This window comes from Parasteatoda tepidariorum, chromosome 6 (genome assembly GCF_982258835.1).
Source record: "Parasteatoda tepidariorum strain Cologne lab strain chromosome 6, Ptep-v5.0, whole genome shotgun sequence".
Taxonomy (NCBI): domain Eukaryota; kingdom Metazoa; phylum Arthropoda; class Arachnida; order Araneae; family Theridiidae; genus Parasteatoda; species Parasteatoda tepidariorum.
Genome location: NC_141760.1, coordinates 98,311,501 through 98,336,201, shown reverse-complemented (window position 1 = coordinate 98,336,201; position 24,701 = coordinate 98,311,501). Strand labels below are relative to the sequence as shown.

Sequence of the window (24,701 nt, the reverse complement as noted above, 5' to 3'; positions counted from 1 at the left end):
TTATGATGAAATTAACTAGAGGAATAAAATTTTATTTTGCTGGAAAAAAAAATGGCATGTTTAGTTGGTCCCTATGATCAGCAAAATTACAAGAAATTTTTCGGTTTGATTTCTAAAGACAGAAAAAGTAAGCTTGAAATCGAGAATCTCTTGCAAAATGTAGCAGGTTCACACGAGAAGGCAAGATTCAGCTCAGTGTAAGCTCACGCGTATCCGCAAGTATTTCATGAAGTATGTAAAATTATAGGCGTTCTCATACGGTAAGCCAAAATGAATTATGGTTGAACGAATAGTGAAAATGTTGAAAGGAACAATATAAAAAATCACCTCTTTGTACAGTTTGAGGCCAAAATCAACATGGCAAGGAAAAAGACTGATTTAAAAAAAAATTTAAATGGAAATTAAGCCCTTTTAAAAAATGCTATGCACCCTGTGAGAAAAGGCTTAATGATGGAGAAAAGATTTAATAAATTGTTGGTTTAATCTTAATTATGTCATTTCAAATTTTGTTAAAGCATGATTTGGATTTAGCAAAATTTTCTGTTAAAATTCTTGGAAATTGAGATTTTTATGCAATAGGAAAAATTATTTTCACCATTTAATGAAAATTACCACTTTGAAAAGGCTAAATATTCTCATAAGTTCAAAGAGAAAAAAACAGCACAAAGAACAGCAAACAATCTCACTATACTACATGAGTTGACCAATAAATGATATTTGTGACCAAAAGTAAATGATTATAAATAATACTTATGTGTTCATTATAATAATAAAATACAATCAACACTAATATGTAACATGCGGAAAAAAAAATATTTCTTCCTTAAAGCAAATTCCACACAATGATTAAACGAAATTTTTATGACTTGTTTGACAGACCCAAAAATTAAATTTAAACAAAAATGCTTTTTGGAAAAATAAAGTTTAAATAAAAAAAAGTAATATTTATACGTAGTTACATACCTATGACATGTTTCAGGTGCTATTAGCCTAGAAATCAACTAAAAGAAATAAAAATTATCTAACCTACATTACGAAATCAATAATGTAGGTTATTTTTAAAATTTTTTAATACTAAGTAAATTGGTTAAGAAAGAAAATTTCCTAAACCCAATTACATTCCAACTTAACTGGTTGTAATTAGAGCATCTTTTTACAGATGTTGATTAAATGCAGTTTTAGGATAAAATAAGATAGATTTCCAGGATAAAATAAGGTTTCCAGACCTTAATCCACATATTCTATAAAGTTCCAACAGGCATAATTTTTTGTTTCAAGTTTTATTAAGTTAAAATATGAAAAATGTTAATATAACAAATGGAACGACAGAAAAATGTAAACAGTACATTCAAATTTTGATGGTTTGTCCAAAAATGAAAAGCAAGAAGATATAAAGAATTCTTTTAGAAGTTTGATGCATTTACTAAAGCTAACTTAAAAAGATTGGATAGTTGCAAAATTTAAAGTTTTCTGGAGAAATTTTTTAAAATAATTTTGATACAATTACAAGGTGGTCAAAAATCCGGACTGATTTTATCGAACTTCACACCAATTTTGGTGAACAATGATGGCAGAAAATTTATAATTAATATTTCAGTTACGACATATTCTTAAAGAAAAAATTTACTACAAAATATCACATAAGAGTTGAAAACAAAACATGCCATTAAAGTAAAAAATAAATAATTAGAAGAAAAATAAAATAAAATAGGACAAATCTTTTTCAGAAAAAAATATCTGCCCTTTAGACATATCAAACACAAATAAATTCATTTCATTTGACTTAGCAGGGTTGCCACTCAAATCTGGAAAAAATTCCCTGTTTTTTTTCCCTACGCATATTATGCACAATATATTAAGAAGACAACAATTACTGTGATCTTGTGTGAGCTATATTGGGCTAACTGTATTTATTAGTTTTAATTGCTGGAAAAACTTAGAGAAAAAAAAAAAGGAATAGCTTAACATACTTTAATGCTATAGTAAATGAAATAGTGTAGTGTAGCTGAAATATCATCCTTAAATATCCAATAGATTACGCTTCAGAGGACGAAAATTAGAAAAATTCCCTGCATTTTTCCTGTTTGTAAAGAAAAACTCAAAATTTCCCACATTTTCCCTACTAATTTTGGTGATTTTTAAATTTCCTGAATTTTCCAAGCAGAGTGGCAACTCTGAGTAAGATAAAAAGTTGGCAGACAAAGTAGAAGATCGGAAAACACCGATATTTACCACTAACCATTTATAATACGTGGCTAACTAAACACCAATGACATAATTTTATAATTATCATCAAGTAAATGGATGTAGAAAACAGAACTGCATTAAGTACACAGAGGCAATATATCAAACATCATTGTGGGATTATAATTGAGACTTACTTTTGCCTTTCTGATTTGTAAGAAGCTGTGAGTTCATCAAACAATTTGGAGTTCATCTCCATGAAAGTTTTTAGGACATTATAAACCAAAGCTACAATTGTTTGATTCCAATGTTCCTTTGATATACGGTACAAGGCCGGGAACATAATAGGCATTATGACTTGATTATTTTCCTCTATCAGGCTCAGGATATATTCATTGTTCCAAAAATAGAGTGCTCTTTCAGCAACCTAAAACCAACATTTTATTTTAGTTTGAATATCATTGGAACTTAGCAGAATGCCTTGTTTATATGTGAGCTATGTATAATACATTCAGAAAAACACAATGGATGAGAAAAATTAAAAATTCTGCAACATATATGCACAGCATTGCAGGAAATAGTATTATAGTTGTGAAAAAATTATTCATTTTTGTTTTACCCCTTTCTTATTATTTCTTTAATGATGTTTAGATTTTGAAATAACTCTTAAAACGACACGAAATAGGTCATATGATAATTTAATAAACTGTCAAATTAATAACTGCCAGTAGTAATAACGTAAGATTTATAAGATAATAATAAGTAATATAATGTTTATCGCTCATCGCTATTTAATTACTGAATTAATATTTGAAAAAACTGTTTTAACATCAAGTATCATCCACTACAAGTTCAAAAAAATGTATTTAAACTTAAGTGAATGAATAAAAAGTATTTTATAAACGATTGAAAATTTGAACAAGATATAGGGAGAGTGGGAACTAATAGTAGGAACTGAAAAATAAATGTCCGTTAAATCATCAAAGATTAATAAAAACTACAGATCTTTGATGAAAAGAATAGTTCACAATCAAGAAGAGTCTAATTGAATGTCAAGATTAAATAAACATTAATGTACTTTGAAAAATCTATAATTTATTATATACAAAATACTTACCTCACAATACACTGCACCTTCCAATGAAGGAAATTTTGCCTTAAAATTTTTTTTAAATCTAAAAAAAACTGAATATTGCCTTTTTTTATTACTAACATCCAATGTTATTCCATTTTTAAAAAAAATTCATTCTGCAAATGAGATTTATAGAAAAGGAGTGAGTACTAAACATTTACCAAAATTATATTTATCATGTAACCATAATAAGTGCTTAGAAAACTAATTTAAAGTTCATAAAGTTTAACTTTTTAAGCTCTCAAAATTAACTTGATTTATAAATTATCTGAATGTCAAAATATGCTCTTACAGTTTTACAGTGATTTTTTTGAAAATTCTTTGATTTCATCTATAAATATTAGGGAGGAGCCCATTTATTAGGTCATTTACGACAAACACTACATGCATACCATTAATTTTGAAAAAGTATGTCCAGGGTATCTGCTATATTTCAGATCTTCAAATTCATGACTAATTCCAAGAATTTTTCATGACTTAACGAAGATACTATTTTCTCCGACAAAAACACAACAATAAATTTAAAAAAGCATTATAATAACATTAATTGATATGATAGGTATAACCAAAACTGTTATACTCTGCCTCTTCACATTTATGGATTTTAAATTTAAAAAACAGAGTAAAAAAAGAGTTGAAACAATAAAATAGCTGAAAAAAATACAAAAGCAAACATTCCCTCCCCCTTTTTTTTCTACAGAATTATATTCTAAAGATACTTTTCTTGTTCATCAGAAAGGAAAGAAATATTCCTGTGTTTTTTTGTCCTCATTTCGGAATAAAAAAAATTCGCCAATTACTGGTTTGCTTCAACTAGAATTTTAAATTGATAAAATTAAAAAAAAATAATAAATAATAAAAGTTCTTAAATCACAGAAATTTAAAATATAATTCCCTCTAGAAATGATGTTTTTTCTTTCAGTTTTTGAAAGAACACCATAATTTTTAAAGAACATGATAAAATCATTTTATATTCTAATAAAATATGACTGAATGGTGATTTGATAGGAATTCAGATATTTGGAACAGGATGAAATGGGAGGGGGGATTGCATTTTAAAAATTAGATTTTTCGGAGACCTAAATCCACGACTTTTCATGATTTTTTTAAAAAAATAGTCAAAATCATGACAAATTTTGTTCAATACTGAAATTCATGACTTTCCATGATTTTTCATGACTTTCCAGGTGCGCAGATACCCTGTATGTCCTTTTCACAATTGTACATGAAATAAAATTGGATTATACATTTAAAGATTTATTATGCCTGCATTTTTTTTCTATTTATTTTCAATTAATTTAATATTCTTAATTAAAAAAATAAATTAATACAGGCATGAACAAAGACAAAAGAGTGCGCAGAAAATTAATTAAAATTGGATTGCGTTTCAGGGAACATTCACTAAATAAAAGTTTTGAATACCTGAAAATGAGGACTGGACACACAACGAGAAATCTGTCTAAATAATTGCTCTTGAATCTTTACAAACTGAGAAAGTTCTATCACATCTAATATTTCTTCAATTTCTCCCAGAAACATCACCTAAAAAAAGTTAATTGGCATTAAGAACTACTTTAGCCATTCCAATTTTTTTTTACAATACATTTACATAACTTCTCTTACAAAAAAAAAGTTTTTATTTTTAAAGAGTGAAATAATAAACGATTGCATAATTATAATATTTATAGAATAATTTATACGTTCAATTATTAAAGATGATGATTCTTCCCAAAACATCGCCTAGGTCTTTAAAAAACTAATTTGATTTTTATACAACACAAACATAATTTTCAAATACATGAAAAATTATAGTAATCTTTTAACCTTAAAGGTAAGTATAAGTTTTTTAATACAAGACAACAAATTAGTATTCTCATAAAGAAATACAGTTTGCCCTCTATTTAACAAAGTCGCTAAATCCTGATAAAAAGTTTGCTACATGGAAAATTCATTAAACAGAAAATCAACTTTTGAAATACTTAAACAACACAAAACAGGTCTTGAATTCATAAACACTAGACAAAATTAAAATAGCAATTGATACACCTTTATCTTATAAACTAGTATCTGCTATTTATTTTATTAATCTTAGTCATAAAAGAAATCTGCATGGAAAGCAAGAATAGAGCAACACATTATCTAGTGTTACACTATCATGCTACAAATGCTTTCAACTAAAAAAAGCTAAATTTAAGTATAAAATTATAGCTGCATTTATTATAAAAGAAATTTAAGACATACATAGCCACATGCGTTCTTAAGTTTAATTGCTACTGATAAAATCCGTTTTGTCTGAGTTTTTCATTTGAAACGCAAACAAAAAGGGAAGGGGATTTTACCACTTTCACTAAAAGTGGCTTCGAAAATCAATTCAAGGTCATTTCACACACAAAATACATTAACAAGTTTGAAATGATCTGAAATATTTTGGGAAATAGGGTAAGTGGATCTCAATGAAAAGTTCGTTAAATAGAAAATTCACTTAGAAAATTCACTTCGCTATTTGGAAGTTATTTCATGAAAAAACTTCTACAATATTTTTGGGTTGAAAAAAATCGCAACATAGAGAAATTTGCAAAATGGAAGTTCGTTAAATAGAACTATCTGACTATAGTCTGACTGCAAATAAAATATTTCCAGTCGATAAAATTCAATAGCACCTCATATTATTGTACAGATATTTAGATCTCCACAACAAAATTAATGAATACAACCACTACCATTTTTTTTTTTTTGTAACTTAGAATTGCAAATAAATATATTTTTGTGGTTGGCGGATTATCTGTATTTCCTTAAACTTAATGGATTTTATTTTTTATTGCTACTGTTCCATTTCCTACAAGTTATACAAATTCACAGTTCACTGCCTCTCAGGAGTCAGAACAATTGACTATCTATTGTGAGCATAGACACAATAAAAGTGGGTACATGCAAATGTTTATGTCTAATTTGTCTTAAGTTGTACGCTGCACAAAATACTGAAGAAAAAGGAACTGCTGAATGACTTTTGATCTAATAATCCAATTTTCTGATACGAATTCAAAATATTTTGAAGAGTAAAATTTAAATTACTTCATAAGATATTTTAAGCAAAAAGAATCAAACAGAAAAACAAGTTTTTTGAAATTATCAACCTTTTTCCAATAGATTCAAATTGACTTTCATAATATAGGAGTTTAGCAAAAATTCTGGATAATTATTCTCATAGATGAGGCTTTGTATTAATTAGTTCAGATTTGATTCAACCATTGCACTGTTTACATCACAGTTTCTTGTTATTAAATATTTTCTGTTACTGAAGCATATGACATAAGTGGAAGTTTGAGATGAATCAGCCTAATAATTTTAGAGAATCGTTCAAAACAAATTCTGTTTAAATTTTGTCATTTAAAATTGCATAGATAAAAATGATGTTAAAATTCCTTATGGTTTGAAAATTTTATTTGCTTTTTATCAAAATAAAAAATAATAGATTATCTTTAAAAAAAATCATATTTTGCGTGAAATTGCCATTAAATTAATGAGTTTCATTCTAATGTTCAAAATTATTTTGAATTGGTTAAATAGTTCTGTAGATATGGAGCAATAAATTCAAAAAGTGAAAAAACTCTTAGACAGCCAACTTTTTTTGATCATTCTTTTATTTAAATTATTGGATCCATATTTTTCAGATTAAGGCAGGCTGCCTATATATTTAAAAGTAAAAATTCCGAATCTATTGGAAAAAAAAGGAGGCAAATATCTATTCAGGGGAAGTAAATTTTTTTTTGTCTAGTATCATAACATAAAATATAGTCTGTAATTAATCAGCATATTTAAAAGTTATAAATAATGCAGGTTAGTATGTGATATTTAGATTAATAAATCAAAACTTATTAAGCAATTCTCTTATTTTAATTCGCGTACTTAAATTTTTTTTTTTTTTTTTTTACAATACTAGGAGGCTAAGTCCCCTGATTGCTACAGCTCATCAACCTCGATGATTGCTTTACAATAATTGTTTTTTCTTAGCACAAAAGTTTTTTTTTTATATAAAATATATGTACTATTAAGAATTCTATTTGTTGTATCCCCACTGACCAGGTCAAACACTTCTTTAAAACTAAATGTTTACTTTCAAGTCAAATTTCATTGGATCTATTTAGTAGACATTTTGAAATTAAAGGTACATTGTTATAAAAAATTTTATGAGTTCATAATGATAATTTAATATTTTTGCTTACTAAACAGGCTGATATATTAAATATAACTTGTGCAAGCATCACAGTGTACTGTTAAGATTTAAATCATATAAAAAATTTCCTTAATTTGAGTTTATTATATGATTTTTCGGCCAATAAAAATATACATGTAATAATGTAAAACAGACACCCGCATTTGATTTTAATAGATATAATAATATATGTTACATATTATTTCCTTCCTTTTCCCTGGCAAAGGCAATATAAAGAGGGCTAACTACTTCTTTTACTTAACCATATTTTATTTTAGATACATATTTTAGCCACTTTTAATACTTCAATTTTGTAACTTCAGGGGCTTTCCGGTAAAAAAGGGTATTCAGAATTTATGAAATAATAATTATTGCTCTAAGATTATTTAATATTTGTACCTCTCAAATAATGATACGTGTTGCAAGAACACTCAATTTGATCATAAATAATTTTTGAAAAATATTATTCCACTTCCCTTTAAAATCCACAGCATTCGTAAAAAAAAATACATCTTTAAACAGTATCTGTAGCAGTTTAAAAAAGAAAAACTTAAAATTTTGTGACAGCCTGTTTCAATTTTTTTTAAATATTAAAATTAAAAATTTTATAGATAATTAGATATATTCTCTAGGTAAAGTTCCCATGAAATAACACTCTGATCGAAATCACTAAAATAAAATATCATTATGTAAATACTTAACAAGTACAATTCATTATATAATAAGTGACACATCTCTAAATACACATAAAATTGTAATAGGGAAGAAATAAAGAAAAATCTGAAATTTAGGAACCTACTTCTTTTTGACTACAAGTTTTAGGCCATATTTTCAGCAAGCCTCGTATAACCTATAGAATAAAAAGATGATAGATTAAAATATATACTAGAGAGAAGAAAAAAAACATAAAACAATTAAACAAAAAAAAAGTTTTTTTTTCTTTGAAAAAGTAATTATTTGATTTGTTTAAACAAATTATTTATCAATTATATGAGTGTGGGCAAAATTTATTTCATTACAACAACTTGTTTGATAACTAATTGTTTGTAATTTGATACTTTGGTGAATAATCTTGATTTTTAAGACTAAAAGGCAACATTCTTTTTGAAAATTTCAAGCTCTGTTAATCAGTGTCTCTCTTTTAAATCAATTAAAACCCAACAATTTAAAAAAATAAAATAATGGATGAAGGTAAATTATTAAAGTGAAAAAAGAAAGCAAGATAAAGAACACTGATTAAGACATTTTGACATGCTTTAAAAAACCATATTACACACATAAAAACAAAAATAGACTTTTCTTTAAGTAAAAGAAAATAATTAAGAACTCTTTCATATAAACTAATGTAAGACAAAATAACGGCTAAAAAATGAAATGTATTTATAATGTATTTATATTGTAATATGAAATGCATTTGTATAAAAAATGTTCTCTCTAATGTGATGAATTTTGTAAAGAATTTATTTGTTATTACACTACCAATCAATAGAAATCTTTGACGCAGAAGTGTATAGAAATAGCCAACCAGAACCAATATTTTCCTGATCACAAGAATTAGTTGATATAAAATTTATATCTCAAAAAATTCAAGTGAATTTATAAATCTGTCACTAACAAAGGATAGTGAACACTGATGGGTGAAACAAGATGCATGAGAGGTAAAAATAGAACTAAAGACATTTGAAAATTAAGAAAACTTGGTGTTATTTTTACATCTTGCTTGAAAACACAATAAATTGCTAATAAACACAATAAAATAGAAAGGTATGGACATTCATGATCATAAGACTCTTAGAAAAATCATTAATATTATAAGGAATAGACGACATTCAGACTAAAAATTCCAACTTAATTAATTGAGCATTAAAATGAGTAATAAATATAAACTTTTATAATGAATTAATATCTAACTTACTTGCTCCGTAAGCGTAGCATCTTTTTCAAGGAACTGTACCACGCAATAAGCCAGCTAATAAAGTGCAAAAACAAAACAATTAATAATTGTATTTCAAATCCATATTTAATTGATTGTATTCTTTAACATGTTATAACACTGATGCAATGTTTATTCTTAAATAAACACATTACGTTGAATAGAAAAAAAAGATCTTAAATTACTTTTTAACATTCTAGAAACCTTTATAGGATTGCTACATAATAAAACAAACTTTTGGTGAGAGATAAAACCTTAAAGATCTTCATCCCCGAAGAAATTGAATTTGCTTTTGGATCACTTTAACTAAACCTTGTATTTCCCATTCAATAGGAAGGGAGATTTTTTTCCTTATTTGTAAATTTTTAATGTAGCGTTTAATTCAAGTTATAGATATGTAAAGTTAGAATTAGTTCAAAGATTATTTTATTTTACTTAAGTGAGAAAAAAAATTCTTAATCTTGAAAATATAATAACAGTTTCCCCCCTTTTTTTTTACAATTTCTAAAAGTTTGAATCGAAAGTTTGTTAATAATAGAATAAGTTAAGTAATAATTATTCGGCAATTGTAATGTATTCAACAAAATTTGTAAATTAATAAAATTAAGTATACAATATTACTTTTTTTAAGAAAAGACATCCTTATTTGCTAAAATATTATTACATAAATCTTTTCATTCTAGTAATTAAATTGCAAATTTATATATTTTCAGAGCAGCAGTTTTACACTTTTGAAGCAACATTTTGTTAAGTGTAAGCAACTGTTGTATAATTTTTTAAGGAAATTTTCTCTTTCAAATTAAGGTAGCAATGATGCAAATTAAACATTTTGCAACAAAAAATCTAGTTGGGAGAAAGTTTCAAGCCAGTTTGTGAAGAATGCACGTTTTGATGTACAATCTTATAAATGTTTTTTTAAAAGAAATATCTGGCTTGGAGTACTGGATGCTGCCTTTGTACAGTGAATTTATTGGAGGTGGCTTTCAAATTTGTGTATGCATAAAGTTGACAAGTTATGTGTCAGCAAAAACCTTAAAAGTAAAGGCAATCAGCCAATCCCCAACTGATCCATTTAAGAAAAAAAATTCTCTGACTTTTCCAGGCATATCAGGTAAATTTCAATGAAAATCCATACTAAATTTTAGCTTTACCATGTAATTTTTCATCAAAAAACTTTGATTTTTTTAAAATTTGTAATGTCAAATATTAGATTTTGTGATCAAAAACATATATTAGAATGAGAATGGAAAAGTCTCACTAAAAAGTGGAATTGTTATAGATGTTATAATCTCAATAACTGATTACTGTTAGTTACAATTCTTAGACTGGTTATTTTCCAGGTATAATCTAGGAATTTCCCAGTTTTTTTGTAGAAAATTGCAACTTTCCCTGAGTTTTAAGAGTTAAAATAAAATTTTCTGAGGATTCTAGGTTTTCCTTGACCTGTGAGGAGGAGCCCTGACAATAAAAACTAAAAGAAGTGCATAAGAGAAATTCATAACAAACAATAGGTTTTCGTTATATAACCAGAGTTCTCATTAGAATAAAAAAAGGGCACGGTGCTTCCGCTCTGAAAAGGGCACTCACTCAACACTGTACAAATGTATGTAATAACTGAATTTTATCCTCAACAATTTTTAAATTACCTTCTTATATTTCAAAAAGTAATTCGCTCTCATTATTAAAATATGACAAAAATTTGTAGTTAATAAAAAAAATTAAAGGCACGCTAAAATACAATCCCTCTGCATATTTTTTTTTCCTTCAAAAAAAGTAAACTAACAAAAAATTATTAACTGATAACTGGAAGTTAGAGAAAATGAACATTCAAAGGTGCATTATTTTTTTTTTTAAAAAAAGGTGTTTGTTTAAAAAATAGTTTTAAAATCACTTAAAAAAATTATTACTATTTCCCTGAAAAAAGATATGCTAAAAAATTTAACCAGTTGAGAACAATCATAACGAAAGAAATATTTGTAATAGTAATCAGAATTAAAACTATAAATGCTGATAATTTTACCAGAGTGTAATTATCATTTAAACAGTGAATTAATGTTTTTCAAAATGGAATATGAGTTAAAAAAAAAGGAGTGTTTTTAAGGGATGGCGGCTTATTTTTACAAAAAGGGCTAAGAGGGTGCATTTATTGGATTCAAAAGGCAGTCAGGACAGGTTGCCCTTAAAAAAACATTTAGGGAGAACACTGTATATAACATAATCTGAAAACAGTAAAAAAAAAGGCAAAAAAAAAAAAAAAAAAAATACATTACCTGTGCATGGTAAAGCCCTAAAGATTTTGGAGTATGAAGTGGAATGAGGACTTTGACCAGAAATTGTTTATGTTCAGCCTTTAAAGGCAAAGCAAAACCATTGATTATGCTGCAAATACAATGAATGAGAAACATAAATTGATATCCAACGAAAGTAAGGATCAAGCACTTGGAAATAAAAAAGTATAATGTGCACTTTCATTTTATTTATATATATGAGTAGGGAAGTAAATAAAGTTTATTAATTATCATAGAAAAATTAATTAAAAATGAGAAGTAAGGAAGGATAATTCCCTCTATGATTATTCCACCGTACATGCAAGGCAGAATCTTAAAACATTAGTAATAGAAAATGTTGCCTGCAACAATTCTTTCTAATATGTTTTCCCTTCTACCATAATAAGTACATAGCTGCAAACATTGTTAGGAAAAAATTCAGTAGATTTTATGAAATATAAATTTTATAACTGTATATTTTACAAATAGGGAATTTAAAAGGATTTTTTTTACATGTCATCAAAATACAAAAACCTTATCACTCTAATAACAATAAATGGTCTGCAATATTTTCCGTTTTTGATTGACATTAACTAAATTTGAAAGGTTTTTTTATTATGTTAACTCATAATTTTAAATAGTAATAAACAAGTTATTATTAATAGTTAAATTTAAAAAAAAAAAAGAGTTCTGAATAAAATTAAACTGAACATTTTAGAACAAAAAAAAGTTTAGAGCTTGATTATTAAAAATGAGGCTCGGTTCATTATGTATTAACAATATTTAATTAAATATTTAAGCAAGCAATAAATTCTATTTCAATAGGACTTTTTTCGTTTTTTTTTATTTTTAAAGTTACTCAATTTTAGGTGATTTTCTAAAATTTACAAAAACTAGCAGTTTACTGTTAAGTCCAGTAGAGTTGGCAACTATGTAAGAACAATATCACAACCGATAGATATTTTAAAAAGCAATTTTTGAACAATTTAAATAATTTACACTACACACAGTATATTATTTAATAAATTGAAAGAGATAAAAAGATTATCCTTTTTTCAAATTTAAATTATTAAAAAAAAAAACACACACACACTATATTTAGTGAAGAATTTTTTCCCTTAATAATTCAAATTCATAGCTAAAATGCTAATTTCTGTGTAAGATCATTCTGTAATGCAATTTTTTCAGCAAAAGTTGATAAAAATAGGTCTTGTTCTTCATATTGATTAATAAAAAAAAAAGAGTTAAAATAAATTAATTTTGGACATGTAAAATATTTTTCTACACATCTTAAAATATTCACTTAATTATAAACCCTTTTATTTTTCTCTTACTCAATAAATATTTAATTAAGAATTTCTGGTTATTTTATTCAGTTGTAGAGTTGGCAACAACTGATACACACAACTGCTACAGAATACATTGGTTTCAGCCCACAGTATGTAAAAGGTAAAAATTCAACAGAAGCTTGCAAAGATGTTTAAAGTTTAAAGGGCTAACTGAGTAACATTAAATGAATAATTTTACAATCAAAACTTTTGAAAAAATGACCGGCCGCTTTCTTTCAAACATTGAAAAGGACCATCTGTAGTTGAAAAGGGGATTAATGAGTACCATTTGTAGTTGAATAGAGGACTAATGAGGACTATTTAAAATTTAAAAGAGACCTTCAGAGAACCACTCATAGTTTTCTTTACAAAAACATTAAAAGTCAATCAAACAGAATTTCTTTAGATACACAATCCTAGAAATTTAATAATAAGCTTCTTTACTTAGTAATTCCTTTTCAAAGAACACTAATAGTTAAAACTGCTGGTGTTTTACCAAAACAAGTTAGAAATTTTCAAAATAGATTTATTGAATAAAAATTAAATGAAGTTCCTGCTTAATGATGTCCTTGCTTAAGTTCCTAAAACTTAGTTAATATTGCACAGATTCAAGACTTGCAACAGAAATTGTAAATTAATTATTATATAAACAAAAAACGAGAGAGATTGAGAGAGAGAGAGAGGGAGAAGTAGACATTAAAAAAACATTTTGTTTCAAAATTCCTTTTAAAGAGTATCCACAGTTTTATGTTTACAATTCTTCTTATTTTTTTTTTTTTTACTAAGTCAAATCTGTACAACTTTTGTCTTTTCATAATACTCATTATTAAGATCTCTTTTCCTTACAGTAATATTATTGATTGTAGCAAATAGATCATAATTATACTTCTCTTTTTTAATCTCATGATTAGGAAGATATTGTGTTTTTTTTTTCTCATTAGATAATTCAAGAGCACTGAAAATTCTTAAAACCACACATCCACTAAGATGTACATAAATATATTTTTCAAATTAGAGATCTAACGATAATAAAAATTATTATTGAAAAGAATTTAATATTATTGGAAATAAAATATAAATGAATATTTTTTATACTTTTAATTTGTTTAATATTTTTCAATTGGAGCCTAATAATTTTAATTTCAACTGAAGGAGTATTTCGAATTTAATCTGTAACTTAAAATTTCAACTGAAGTTAACAGATCAATTTGTTAATAACCCCCATACTTTAAATTTTTGTATTTAACGAGTTGACAACACGATTAAAATCATTTTAAATGAACAGTACGAAAATACCAATTCAAATTTTTGAAACAACTAATAATCAAACAAGATAAGTAACTTCCTCTAAAAAAAAAGTAAAATATATACAGAGACTTTTAACGCTTTGAAGCTACTGCAAACTATTTTTTTCTGTTCTAAGCAAAAACAAAAATTTTTTAAAAGATTCATTAGAACTTAACTATTTGTTCATATGACTTTAATCTGTTTAAATTACTTGTGTTTAGTGATGGGCATAATTCTCTTAATTCTAATTTATTAATAAATATAATACCCTTGCAGCTAAGAGGAATTTTTTTTTCGAAAACTAAGGAGAATAGTAGTTGTAGTCTCTTAGTATATTACACAAATTCGTCCACGTAAATGTTTTAGTAGGGAATTATAGAAACAACAAATAGGGTTAAATATATACGATACATCAATCACTCATGTACATTTAATAGACGGTCTGCCAAGTTCAACCAATAAAATATCTGCAACTTGTTAAAAGATGAAGCTTTGCCCTCACTGACTTTACTAAACTCACATTAAAAATCTTACTTAAGGAATGACCCACTGATTCAACGATTGTGGTACTAATCAATAAATACAACAGCTGCTAATATTGACATCATTGGATTTCAAATGAACTGAATGATGAGGAAAGATTGATGCACAAAGTCGGCATGCATCGCAACTTTAATGTATTTGAAACACTTTCAAATCATGTAAAAGAACAAAACATTAAAAAAGGACTAAAATATGGACTTTGAATGAAAAGGAGGACTAGCTAGAAGCCCTGCAATGGATATAACATATTAAAGGATGTAAAAAAGTATCTTATGTATAGGTGTAATTTATAACGTGCAAAAAAAAAAAAATTTTTTTTTAAAAGACAGAAATAAGATTTTTTGATAGTAAATAAATGTGTGTATGCCTATAATAGATTGGCGCCTAAAAGTTTTTCAAATATTGGGCGAAAAGATAAGCTATTATTTTTGCCATGAGCCATTCTTCTTTAGAAATTTCGTAGACCGTTAGATGTATGTACATATTAAAACTAAAGAAAAATAAATTAAAGAAAATCAAGTTTTTAATCCTATTTTTAAAGAAAATGTCACCAAATTGAGTTACTAAAGATCATAAGAAGAAAGTATACAAACCTGCCCAATATTTCTAACAGTTCACCAATACCATTGAAATGTTCCGTTTCATAAATGAACCTTTAAGTAAAAATAAAATATATATGCATAACATTATAAAATTTATTACTTAAGCAAAAATTAATATACATAAGTTTCGAAGTAGTGATCATAACTGGTAAATTGTTCACCAAGTTCAATTGTTCATAAATTGTTCACCAAGAAATGATTATAAGAAAATGGGAATTTCATCCTTCAGGGAACAGCAAAGGATGAATTTTACATTAAAAGACATTTTAAAAGTAGCACTATCGGGTTATACATCCTACGGTTATATTGTGCTAGACATGAACATTATTGTATATTCAATATAATGTAACAGAATCAAAGGAGCCATAAAATAAGACAGCAAAAACTTAACAGAAATACTAAGCAAAACATAGTCAAAGTCAAGTGGCAGGATGTTATGGTCGTAGGGACACTCTTTACATTTTAGGAGACTTTTTTTCCTTTACCAGGGGATAATGTGAGGATACAAATGAAAACCAAAAAAAATCAGTGGCAATCAATGAAACTTTTACATTTTACACGCTTTTTACATTTTAGGAGACTTTTTTTCATTTACCAAGGGATAATATGAGGATAAAAATGAAAACCAAAAAAAATCAGTGGCAATCAATGAAACTTTTACACTTTACATGTTTTTTACATTTTAGGAGACTTTTTTTTCCTTTACCAAGGGATAATGTGAGGATACAAATGAAAACCAAAAAAATCAGTGGCAATCAATGAAATTGCTTTTTCCTCGATAACACTATCATACATAGGGGATACCCAAATGTGAAAATGCCACACATCTTGATATGGGAACTCACGAATATTAACTAGGTAATTAATATAACGTGTGCATTAAGTAATATTAAATATAATATTAATTACAAAACAACAATAGTTTTACTACTATCTTATTACTACATATATATTTTTTAAAATTTAATAACAATTATACTTGATAAATTGCAAAACATAAGAGAAATGGGATCTTCCATTAAAATAAAAATCTAAGGGCCGCATAATTTCCGCTTCATTCAACAGGATTTTAAGATGATTCACCATTTAATGAGCGGTAAGAGGAAAAGATTAGCTGAATCGAATCGCAAAATGTTGATTGCTCTATAACAGTGTTTCCCAAACTTACGACTTTTCCGTACCCTTTCTAAATTTTTCTTAACGCTGTGTACCCCCTGATAAAGAAATGAACGTATTTTTTACTATAAATAAATTGTACAAAAGTTAAAAATCACAACTGGCTGTTGACACCACTAATTTTAACTGTTAAGTCTGCAAAAAATAGCTAATAGAAAAATACGTAATCATAAATTTTCATGCTTTTAAATAAAAAATTTTGACATTTTCGTTTGTTGCAAGATATTTAGCATAAGAACGCGTACCCCCTCTAAACTGTTCCCGTACCCCTGGGGGTATGTGTACCACACTTTGGGAAACACTGCTATATAAAAATGAATGGTTCGGTGAGAATGCTTTAATAAGAGTTAAAATAGCATTGCGTCTGTGGAATGCGTATCCCAACGATACCAAGCAGCATGCCCATTGCAACGATGCTTAATATATCGGTCAATGCAATAGGAAGGTGGCTATAATGGAGGGTTGAACTAAGGAGAGTAGACTGCATAATTAGTATTTTTTAAAAATTGCAGATTATTCTGATCAAATATAAGCAATCAGTTAGGATTTTTGTAATATTTTTGTAGCCAAACGCACTGTTCAACAAATGAGTTGTCAGGGAAACAAACCTGTCAGCAAACGTACCAGTCGGGAAAATGTACGTGTTGCAAATGGAGTCTGATAATTAAGCAACCGAGGGTCAGGAAAATGCACCAGGGACACGTACCAAAGGAAAAATAATTGCTTTTAAAAATAAATATGTTTTGGCAGCTTAATCTTATAATTAATAAACCACCAACTAACATCTAGTTAAGAGATCAGGCCATTTTTTCGAGCTTAGGAGGGACATGAGCATTATGAGCAAGACTAAAGATTTGGCACTTTTATTATTTTCTTTCTCTTTTAGACTCATGAGATCCCTGACCAATCCATAATATGATATAGTACAAGTATTTTTAATTGATCAACATTTACTTAAAATCAAGAATGAGACAAAAAAAGTAAATTCTATTAGAATGACGAGTAGTCGTATACAATAAATGTTTTTATAAGTTTTAAATACACATTCTTAGAATTTTTAAACTACTAATGTTAATTGACTTGCTCAAGTAGTAATACCATAAAATTATTTACCTAAGAAATATATTATTTATCTGTTTCCTAATGAAAGCCCTCAAACCCAAGAATTTTCCATATATCCTGTGTAGTACAGTTTTTAAAAATTCTCTTTCTCTTGGATCTTCACTATCGAACAATTCCAAAAGCTAAAATATAAAAATTCAAATCAATTTCTATACCAATTTAAGAAAAACATAAAATCACAGAATAAGATGTTGAATAATAATTCTAGACCTCATACTTATGAACCTCGTTCATAATAATTAATCTAAGATCAGACTAAAAATTCTTTTAAAACATAATAAATAATAATAATTTTTTTAAAAATGAAAAAATATGTTTTACTTTAAAGCATTTTGGTGGAGAAACTATTTAAAATTTAATGAAATTTGCTCGATTAAGCTTTAAAACAGATTCTTATATAATCAAATGTACACTTAAAAAAAAAAAAAGAAAAAAGAAAAGAAAAAAAAGACATAAATAAAGCAAAAATGAAAAAACAGACATTGTGCTTTATTCAAGTAGTTTTTTGCTTTAGTCTACATAGCAAAGTATACCCAATCCTTTGTTCAATGCTTAAAGGGTTTATCAGTTTTACTTTCTACATTTAAACATTAGACTTAAATTTTTTTAAAAAGTTATTCATGAAATCTTTTTATTCAAACACAAATTATTTGTCTCTATTAAATGATAGTTCAAAATCCTGTTCTAAATCAGCAAAAAATTTATTTAGATTAGTTAATATTTTATTATTAGAAAGAAATAAAATATATATCCCAAGCTATTAAATAAATAAAGTTCACATACCACATCATAATTTTACAAAAATGATGTTTATTGTATAACAAAAATAGTATTTGCACAATTTACATAGATGCATGATTCAATTCATAAAAAGAATTAGAGAGCCAATCTTATGGGAGCAGCAATACTAAAAAGCCATAAATTTTGTATTTCTTTGTTAAAATGATATATATATATATATACTTAATTAAAAAATTAATAAAAGTTTGATATTTTTATTAAATTTTGAATGGTAAATTAATTTAACAGATACACAAAAATATTAAAAAAAGTTTCTTTTTATAGGATTGAACAATTACTGGCAATTGGGAGACAATTAGTGTCTAAGATTTTATTTAGGAAAGTAATTTTCAATACATTAATAATATTTATTTTCCTGCATTTTTTTATATACTTCTATTTTATCACAGAGTTAAATAATTTATTAAATTAAAACTACAATATAACTTACAAGTTAAAATTTTTAACTAAACTGATCTTTAAATTTAAAATTTGATTTGAACTTAGAAAGCATTTTGTATAATTATTTAATAGATAGTGAACAAAAATTTAATAGAGACGGAAATACATTTTGTTCCCAACAGAAAGATATATGTTGACATTGGGTTATAGAAAACAAAGATAAGTGAAAAACAAAAAGATGGTTAGCAAATATTTAAGAAATTCTTAATGCGTGAAAAAAAAATGATAAAGTATTGAAAAAGCAAGAAAATCCAGACTCCTAATGTTGAGGGGAACATACTAACCACACTTACAAAAGTTTAAATAATTAATCAAATTATGCTTCGATTTCGAATGACCCATGACTTATTCACAAATTTATAAACTAAACAATGAGTCTAAAAACACAATGTACAATAATTATTGATCTAGTTAGACAGTAGCTCTACAGTTAAAATATTAGAAACAAGCATTATAACAAACGAATAATAAAAATTGACAGATCTTATTTTCTGCTTTTTTCAAAAAACAGTATGCTTCAAATAAGATTAATTATAAAAGTAATGTACACAGATTATACACAACACAAATAATACTAGAGAAACTAAATTAAAGTATAAGAATATAAAGAAAATACAACTGCACAGTACAATAATAAAAAAAAGACAAAATATTATAGACAAGTATATTAATTTAAGGATTTGATTTTCAAAAAAAAAAAAAAAACCTATACCTGAAGGACAAATTTCTGGTCAATGACTTTTTTACCAATCACAGGCTGGAAGTCTGGACTCTCCAAAAACCTCAGGAAAAATTCGTAGACCAACTTTAAATGAGCAAAACACATATCGTTAATATAATATATTACTGACATTTACATTAAAAAAAAACATTTGGCATAAGACTCAAGAGCAAAAACTGAACTAAAAATTTTAAAAACAATGAACATGCTTGAAACAAAGGGTAGTTTTTTTTTCAGATAGAGATACCAACCAAGAGAGATGATTTAAAAAATTATTAATTATTTTAAAATAAATAAGTATTTTTCATTGAGATATTAAAATGCTATATGATAGAGCTCAATGAATTTAGCAGAGCTTGGGAAACAGAAAATTGCTCATATAAAAAAATTATGTGAATAAGAAAAAGATAATCTTTATTGATTAGTGAAAAACATATTGATGCAACGGTTTTCAAAATTTGGTATCAATTAATTTAAGTCTTAAAGCTTTTCAGAAATTAAATGCTTCATTTTCTGCATTTTCTAAAGCTGTTAAAGTGATACCTAATTATTGAATAATAATGATACATTTTGATTTATGTCAAGAAAGCTTTATTTTAATATTATTTTTCAATATAAAAAAGACTTGTGAATGTACCAATAAATATGTGTAGATTAGTGAAATCTCTTAGTTACTCGTCATCTAGACCAGTGTATAAATTATTTACATTTCTACCTTACATATAGTTGATAATATAGTAACAAGACTTACATCTAATTTAAAACTTCTTGATTAATACACTATTTATAAAATATTTAAAAAAACTTGCATTCAAATTTAGTTAATTGGAAGACTATAATTTTCATTATAGATTTTTTCACAAAAATATCTAAAAAATCTAAAAACGCATTTTTGAAAAATTACCTAAAAAATATAAATGGTTTAATTTTTTTTTAAATTATTATTTTTTAACTTTTAATATAAAATGAAATGCTTTACTTATGGTAAATATGGAACATTAAACACTTTTTTTAAAAATCAAAGCATGAAAAAAGTTAGATTTATATAATAAAGCTAAACTTGCATTTTTAGTTAACTTTTTACTATTGTATTATTTCGTTTCCTAAATTTTAAAATATTTTCCTGTAGTAAATGTGAACAAACTAGTGAGACATTTAATATATATATATATATTTTAAATATTATAACCGTCGTTGAACAGCCGACCCAATTCTGGGTTTACGACTACCAATGTTCAACTCTGTATCCTTCTAATTTTGACGCTAATCCAGAAGACAAGGGAGCTCCTAGATCTGTACACCCAGAGGTATTGATTTATTACGGGAACTTGGTGGACTTTGTGACCAAACAGATTTAACGTGCATCGGTCACCATTTACTACACAGGGCGTCTTTGGCCAGAGGGGATTGAACCCACGACCTCTTGGACATGGGCCCATTGCCTACCAACCAGGTTATCTCAGCCCTTTAAATACTTTTGAAGCAGTGACTAAATTTTCATAATTACCTGTATACAGAAATAAAACAAATTTTGGAAATAAATTTAAATGTCACCTGTAAATGTGGCCAAGAAGCTTCAAGAGTTGGATCATCCTCTTCAGGATCAAAATCTGGATTTTCACTGGGTGGCAATGTACGAAATAAATTACAAGCAATCTAAGAAGGAAATAGAGTCATTTGAAAAATACATTAAAGAACAACAACTTAAGAACTATGTTTGAATTTACATTTTCAAAAAATAATGTGTTAATAAAATTTCTTTTGATCAGATTAATCCAAATTCCCGACTGTTATGAATTAATTACAGAAAAACAATATCAGCAATCACCACACTGCAATTAGTTACGTAAATAAAAGAGAATTATATTATTTTTGAGAATAGTAAATCAAGTATAGTATTACTACAAGAAGAGGGGATATGAATGCTTTTATTGGACTAATCTCACTTTTAATGCATACTCTAATATAATATTTAAACAATATAATAAATTTACTTTTAATACATGCTATATATAATACTGAACTAAGTGAAACAATACTGTGAGTTTCTTTGAAAAAAAATAAAATAAAAAATAAACTTTTAGGTAAGGAGTTTTTACCCCCTCCCCTCTTGCAGCAAAGGCTACATCAGTGAATTTGTGTTGTCCTACAGGCCACACGCTGTTAGACAACATAATAAAAAAAATTATAAAAATGAGCATTGTCTTCTACAAATACAAGCATAGATTACCTAGCACATAATGAATTTTTACATGGAGGCATTTCGCAAAATTTTTAATAAAATTAGACCAGAATAAATTCAAATAACGCATTTTTTAATACTGTAAAAAACAAACAAAATAAGATTATACTGATAAACTAACTGCAGTACATTACAAGCGGTAGAAATTCAATATCAATTTTAATGTGCAGTTTAATACTATTTTTGCTTCATTGATAAAATTTTTCTTAGCATCTACGTAAGTTGAAATATTTGGAACTGCATTTTACAAAATATCCTCCATCCAAATGCTGAGTCATCAAACATGTTCTCTATTTTGTGCTCTTAGAACAATGTTTTATTATTACGGATTTAATAAATCAGCAAACAGACTGATTGGTCACTCTTTTTTTAACAAGTATCAGCCAGAAATTTTGCACTACTAATTATGGTTCAGCGGTTCACAAAATATCATCATCATGCCACTATTGTGATACCGGTGTATGAAACAAATTTTAATTCCTTTTGTAATTAATATTATTTCTCAAGATCAGTGGTAAGAAGTACATAGCATAATACAAATAGCGAAACTACAGTAGACAATACTTCTTTTTTGTAGTATGTTACTTTTAAAAAAAAAGTAAGATAAAAAAAAAAAGAGTTTCCAGCAATTCTTGTCAACTACTTCAAAAGCAACTAATTTTTCAAATCAAAATGGCAAAAATATCTGCAGGTCTGTCAAAGGACACAACGAAAATGCCCCTGTGGCTGAGTGTTAACAAAAATTGGTCTGATGTTCTACAGCAGCAAGTGTTTTTCCTTAATCTAACCATTTAAATAGTGACTAATATTCAAATTAACCATTAAAACTAATAATTAATTTATCACTTTGGCCATATCCTCAAATTCGAATGTACATTCATAGAACACTAGAAGAATCCTTGATATTATCTCAATGGAAAGGAACATATTTTCTCTGTTCTTTTTTTCTTAGAGAAAATAAAAAAAAATAAAAAAACAGCTTTAATAAAATCACAAATATTAAAAAGATTACACTCATAAATCAAATTTGCAAAAAATAATTTAGGATTAACAAACTGGCTCATGAATAAATATTCCTCATGTTTAAAAAAGCCACTTTTCTTATTCAAATCCATTTTGAACATGGGTGTAAAATAAGTCAAAGTTCTTCTGTTTAATGTAGTGTTTTCAAACACTTCTTAAGATATGAGGTTTTCGTTCATTAAAATTTCAAAATCATGTTAAAAATATTTAATTACATTTATTTTGATTGGTAATATGAAAGAAATATATGAAAAGCATCATACAAAATATACTCTAAAGCAATACACTGAAAGTGATGATCTTATACGCGTTTCACTATATAATACCAGTTACTATATGGTTTTAAAAAAATTATCCTTTCTAACAATTTTTAATGACCATGTTAGAAAAGTTATGTACCACAGAATGGGATGGTTATGTTATTTATACAAACTCTCCCTTCAAAAAAGAAAAGAAATTTAGGAGTATCCATCAAAACTTTACTTAAAAGGGTTTTTTAAAAAATTCTCATTTACACTGTAACCTTTAATAGACATATTATGTGACCATCACATATTAATCAGAAAAGAACCTACCATACGAATGATTTCTGGATATACTGGTTCTGTCAAGACTCCTTTACCTGCTGTAATAAAATCTACCAGTTCATTTAGTGTGGCTCGTTTTATTTCCTTGCCTTTTAAGTCTGACACAGGATCCATAAAGTCAAACACAACAGCACACTGTAATAATTTTCGTATAAACAATTCTTCTTGTTCTGTTGGAGGGACATCTGTAGAAAAAAATTCAATATTATATATATTTTTTTAAAGATTAGAGTTTGCAGAACAATAAAGTTGCAAAAAATAGTTTTACTTTTTTTTTATCATTCAGTAAGCAAAATTTAAAGGAATCAAACTTTTCAAGTCTATTTAATGGACCCTCCACAATATTTCCCATTTCAACAAAAATGGTGCTCTTCGAATAATTTTAAAATTATAACAATTGGGAAGACATACTTTGTGTTTTTTTTCCTGCACAAACATGATCTTATTTTCATAGATCACAAATATAGGAAAAAATTGGGTCTGTTAACAGAAACTTCACAAATTATTTTATCACAAAAGCAAACCCCTTACATTTTTTTTTAATAAGTAGATCGTAAAAAAAAGACCCGATCATCATAAATTTACAAAATCTTGTAGATCAGTTTAACAAAGCAAGATTTTTCACAAAAAGTCTGTTCTATGCTGATAATGTGGGGAAACAAGCACAATTACTATGTTCAGAAGTTTTTATCACAATGACACGTATTTATATTTCATAAGAAAAGCATAAACAGTATAATTGGAAGACAACATCGTAAAAGATAGATATTTCTTAAATGTCACGACACGATAATGATATTTCAAACCACTTTCTCACGCTATATCGTGAATGTCGTCTTATAATAAATATAAAACATTCACGATAATTATAGACAACAATTGCAACATTCATAATAATTGAGCTCATAAACGACAACAATAAATATCGTGAACGACAATATCGCGAGCATTATCAAAACCGATATTTAACGATTTTGTAGTGAGTTTAGATAAATTCATTGAAGTAACAATGATGCATATAAAAATATAGTAAAAGAGTTAAATTAGAAAAATATCGCGATATTGAAAATACGATATCCCTCAGCATTAATAATATCAG

General features: G+C 26.6%; 1 protein-coding gene across 3 annotated transcripts in view; it reads right to left on the bottom strand.

The window, feature by feature from the left end:
• wdb (serine/threonine-protein phosphatase regulatory subunit widerborst) overlaps positions 1–24,701 on the bottom strand; it is an 81,384-nt gene that overhangs the window by 6,765 nt on the left and 49,918 nt on the right. For 2 of the 3 annotated variants that reach the window (XM_016053997.4, XM_016054005.4), the window contains exons 2-11: positions 23,591–23,787; positions 21,305–21,406; positions 19,742–19,834; positions 17,779–17,909; positions 15,481–15,540; positions 11,733–11,841; positions 9,445–9,498; positions 8,329–8,379; positions 4,739–4,858; positions 2,382–2,611 (exon numbers count right to left, since the gene is read on the bottom strand). In XM_016053997.4, coding sequence (XP_015909483.1) covers positions 2,382–2,611; positions 4,739–4,858; positions 8,329–8,379; positions 9,445–9,498; positions 11,733–11,841; positions 15,481–15,540; positions 17,779–17,909; positions 19,742–19,834; positions 21,305–21,406; positions 23,591–23,787 — 1,147 coding nt within the window. Of the gene's footprint in view, positions 1–963; positions 1,002–2,381; positions 2,612–4,738; positions 4,859–8,328; positions 8,380–9,444; positions 9,499–11,732; positions 11,842–15,480; positions 15,541–17,778; positions 17,910–19,741; positions 19,835–21,304; positions 21,407–23,590; positions 23,788–24,701 lie in introns of those variants that run through there. The other variant, XM_043046659.3, reaches the window with a different exon arrangement.